At 43.1% G+C, this 5,009-nt stretch overlaps 1 protein-coding gene across 1 annotated transcript in view; it reads right to left on the minus strand.

The window, feature by feature from the left end:
* The window catches only part of LOC102670877, a 94,279-nt gene that overhangs the window by 41,376 nt on the left and 47,894 nt on the right, over nucleotides 1–5,009 (minus strand). The window contains exon 2 of the mRNA XM_006609526.2: nucleotides 2,763–2,828. Coding sequence (XP_006609589.1) covers nucleotides 2,763–2,828 — 66 coding nt within the window. The remainder of the gene's footprint in view (nucleotides 1–2,762; nucleotides 2,829–5,009) is intronic.

Below are 5,009 nucleotides of genomic sequence, written 5' to 3' on the forward strand. Positions count from 1 at the left end.
TCGTGTCCCTAATGTCCCGAGAAAAGCAACGCCGCGATTGCGGATAAATCGACCATCCCTCCCCCTCTCCACCCCCTCCTCGACAAACCCGCCTAAATATATTTCTTTGCTCTCCGCCGTTCCAAGCGGTTTCTCGCCGATACGAATGAACGCGCGAACACGTGGCACGTCGACAAATTTTTCATCCGGCCAACACTTCGATCATCCCTTCTCTTCCACTTTTCTCTCTTATTCTTCTTATTCGCCTCTTTGCGTGCTTGCGTTTGAAAACAAAAAGAAAAAAAAAAAAAAAAAAAGAAGGAAAAAGAATCTGAGGGGAAGCGTGGATTTTTAAATTATTTACGAAATTTCGAACAACTTTTTCCTTATATGTATATAGTCAGTCAGATATTTTCAAGATATTTGTCAAAATGGTTGTTAATAGTACAATGAATTTTGCTTTAAGCACGCGTGTATAGCAGCGTGTGCGTCATATGTAATCGTCAGTTATTATTAGGTATGCATCACACTTGGTATTTATCGTTGTTATTTTGCTCATTGTAATTTCGATCGTCCAAGGATTTTATAATTTATTTTCGCATTCCATGAATTCGAAGAATGGATAAATACTAGGTGTGATAATTATCTCGAAATTATCGTTCGATTTTAATATAGTGGTTAGTAATTATAGCAGTTATTTCTTCTTCCTTTTTTTTTTCTATTTTTTTTTTTTTTTTTTTTTTTTTTTTCTTTTTTGCAAATAATTCTCAGCGACAAAGATTGAAATCGGCCATCGAAATCGAATCGAAAAACTTTACGAAACTTTCGGGAAAATTTTCACGAAACCCACCCCTTGCATATAGAATATAGAAAGAGCAAGGGCAATCGGAAGGATTGAAAAATCACGCGGTGGACGACGGGAGGTAGGAACAGGAGGAGAGAGGCAAACAACAGGCAATCCTCCCTTGCCAGGTACAATACGACGTTTCATTATTAAAACTGGTTGCTTGGAGGCGAGCTTGGTTCAAATTAAACCTGCAAATATTTGGATATTTTATTTTCGGACCGCGAGAGAGGGAAAGAGAGAGAAAGAGAGAGAGAGAGTCCGGTTCCAGGGGCGTTTTGTTACCTATTCGCTGGCCGGCGAGTTTAATTCGTTTCGTTATAAATACATCAGCAGCGGTCGGAGCTGGGAAATTACCTTTGCCGGCATAATGGCAAAAAACACGAAAACGAGCGCGGAAATAACACGGGCGTGTGGAGGGAGGGGAGTGGGCGCGCGGGGACCGATTGAATTTTGCGCCTGGCCACGGGTTGAATTATGAAAAATCGGTTCGATATTTCGAGTCTGCCGTGCAAAATCGGCCCGACCACCGTTCGTTAAAATTCATGCGCGCAATTTGGACTGAATCGCGGCCCTGTTTGTTTCCTTGCCAGCATATTTACGGCTGATCCGGCCGGTTCCTGTTCGCAACGCGAAAACTACGCCTCTCTCTCTCTCTCTCGCTCTCTCTCTCTCTCTCGCTCTCTCTCTCTCTCTCTCTCTCTCTCTCTCTCTCTCTCTCTCGGAATGCACCGTTCCGCGAATTATCGTTCAATTAAGCCGAAAACCAGCGCCCGATCGACCGTTCCTCCACCTCGCTAATGATTCAATTTGAACGGCGGAATTTTTTTCAACTCTCTTCTCTCCTCCTTTCGCGTTTTTTTTAATTGTCAGAAAGAGAGACATTTTTCTTCTTCTCTCCCCTTACGATGAAAAGATTTCCGGCTTATAAACATTGATATAAAGAAAATAAGAAGAAAAGAGTGGCCGAGTCGTGGCCATTATCAACGAAGATACCGTATTGTTGCAAACAAGGATGAGGAAGAAAGAGAAAAACACGTCTTCACGTGTTTGAACGAACGCGCCCACGTGACGTGTCTTTTTTTAATGGAAATTCGCTCGATAATCTCGCTTTAATCCGTGAAAAAGTAACGCGTTCACAATTAATTCGAACCAAGTTTCGATCGAACTCCGTTTCATTTTCGACTTCTTTTTCGATACAAATCTTCGATCTTCGATCTTCGATCTCCTTAAATCGATGAACGAGAAATATAGGAGGGATGTTTAAAAATGTACGCGTGTTCGAGAACGCGCACAATGATTACGTAGAGAACGCAACAACAACAACAACGTGAGAACAAGAAGCGATAATCGTGAGCAAAAGTTGAGCTTGCTTTCGAAAAATCGATTCACGCCTGATTAGCATAAAGTTCAACCGACCTGAGTTGACCTGACACACAAAGAGTTCCTTTACTCTTGTAATAATTATGTTCCTTTCACATCCACCACTATTTAAATATAAAACGACGACCGAATAACACTGAGTCGCGTAGACAGCAGTCCTACCTCTCTTGCCCATTCCTATCTGTACTTCGCGTTCTCTGTTCGCGATATCGTGACAATAATCGTATCGGGATAATGGATAGATTATTCGTGAAAAAAGAAAGAAGAAAAAAAAAAAACGTGAGTGTGAACGTGGCGAGAAGGAAGGGAAGTCGAACGATTATCTAAAAGGTAGGTGGACGCGTAGCGCGTCGTCGTACACGGAGCGATTTGTACTTAATTAAGATTACGCGCTGATGAGAACACGCGCGGCACGCGAGCCAAGATATTCGAGGGAGATTAGGGGGCGACGCTTATGCCTGGTTCGAACGTAAACACATTCTTGCGGCCGGGACCCGAGTAAATTAACCCCTAATTCCGATTTCTTTTTTTTTTTTTATTTGATCGCGTTACTCACCATGCCCGAACGGATTCCGAGTAACAGCCGGTTTCTGGATTCAACATTTTGCGCTCACTCTCGGCCCTGGAAACAGAGAAGAGAAAAATAAAATTTCGGTTACACTCGAAATTGAAATTGCTCGAGGGACAAATTGAATTAAAATTGCTTCTCGGACGCTTCGATCCGAAATTAATCATCGTTGTGCACGTTGAAGGGAATAATGCGCGGCGTTCGATGAAATGTTCGAGTTTGCGAAAAAATAACAAGTATGCTTGGAACACTGTATATACGTATATATTTATATACACGCGGAATGCAGCTGGTGCATTCGTGAGCACGGACACGTTTAATAATTTTATGCTTCTCGCGAAGGACGTGTAACGATCGTTATCATTTTGAAAAACAAATTTCAAGCGAAATTTCGTACGAAATTTTGCAATAGGTGTTATACTTTCGCGTCGAATTACCGAGATCCTCGGTCTTTGGAAGATTATCGAAGATCAAGCGGGTCCCTTCTTCGATATTAATTATTGCCGTCAAACATCTGTTCGTTATCGATTTTTCATCTCTCCCATATCATCTCGTCGTTCTCGAGGGAAGTTGTCGTAAAAAAAGAGAGAGAGAAAAAAAAAAGAAGAAGAAGAGAAAAGAAAAAGTATATACACTCGTGAAAGTGCAACCAGTGCAACAACAACTGGTCATTATCAGCGCCGACAAAACTCGAGTGGGCATAGAACGGAGGACAAAGACGATGGACACGAGGCGAGACGCGGACGGCACGTCGTCGAGCGGGACGACGTGTGTCGATAAATTTATTCGCATCGCGGTTGGTTTTACGATAAAACGAGTCACTGCTTTCGTCGGCCATTCACGGTGAACGATACATTATCCACGCGGGAAATTTATTCGACGCACATCCACCCAACCCATCCACCACCCTCCTCGATTCTTCTCCTTCTTCTTTTTCTCCCCTCTCTCTCCTGTCGCGCTCTTTTTCTTCTCCCTCTTGTCTTTTTTCCCCTTCCCCTTTTCTATTTACCGAATACCGCGAGTTTTCACCGTTATTGTCATCTGTGTATCGTCGATTAAACCGTGTTTTAGCCTCTTTCTCTCTCTCTCTCTCTCTCGCTCACTCTCATGGAGCAGAAACACGTTTCCGCGTTGCACCACCATCACCATCACCACCACAACGAGGGGACAGATAAAAATGTGACGGCTGTCCTCGCGACGAGACAAGTTCGAGAGACGCGCAAATCGTGAAATTTCACGGGGTAATTTTTCCATCTCAACGCTCAACTTTTTCATCTCTTTCAGTTCAGGCATCGAACGAATATCACTCTTGGACGAGAAATAGAAAATCGTACGGATCACTTAGATTTGTTACATTTGTTGCTATTCACCATCTATTAACTTCCTTGATTCCTTAAATCGGGTTGAATTATGCATGTAAAACGCGCCCGTCTTATTTTCTTCCGAGCGACTAGTTCTCGTTGGATAAATGTATAAATATTTTATTCGATCAAATTGGATCACGGGGGAATTGCTATTATGTCTCTCTCTCTCTCTCTCGTTCAAGAGCGAAACCACCCTCTCCCTCCCCCCAAGAGGAGAGAAGATCCCGGGTAATCCTTTGATTCTTCAATCGGCCGCGGGCTATTGTTTGCGTGTTGTGACAGCGTGCATTATCGGGCCCGATTATGAGCGTATGTATTAAGGGTGACTCGTGAGAACCCCATCTGGTTGTGTGGAAAGGGGCGGCGATCGTCGATGTGGCGGTCATCGAGGGTGGAAATCACTGTGCGCGCGCTTGCATTACCCGCTCGTGCACGCAACTTGCGTGACTATTCGTGTACTTTGCGTAACTCTTCGTGTCGTACAGCCTGCTACAACATGTTTTGTTTTTCTTGCGTAAATATTTGATATTTACGGAAGAATTTTTATTTAATTTTATTTAATTTTCCTTCTTTATTTTTTTTCTTTTTTTTTTTTTTAAGTGTCGATCGTTTGAAAATTGAAGGTGGAAGGAGGATGATACGTTGAAGAGAGTTTCCTTTTCTTTTTCTCTTTTTTTCTTCTTTTTTTATTTCGAGTCGAGTCGAGCTGTCCCCTCGCTTACGTGGAACGATGTATAATTATTGCACGAGACTGTACATGGTGGATTGGCGCGCGTATGGGAATGCGAATTCTACTGCGGTACCACGCAGTGGTAATTTCGAGGGGTCGGCAGGAATGTGATTTTTGGCTACGAGGGTGAACCGCCCCCTC

This window comes from Apis dorsata, unplaced genomic scaffold, assembly GCF_000469605.1.
Source record: "Apis dorsata unplaced genomic scaffold, Apis dorsata 1.3 scaffold_57, whole genome shotgun sequence".
In the NCBI taxonomy this organism is placed as follows: domain Eukaryota; kingdom Metazoa; phylum Arthropoda; class Insecta; order Hymenoptera; family Apidae; genus Apis; species Apis dorsata.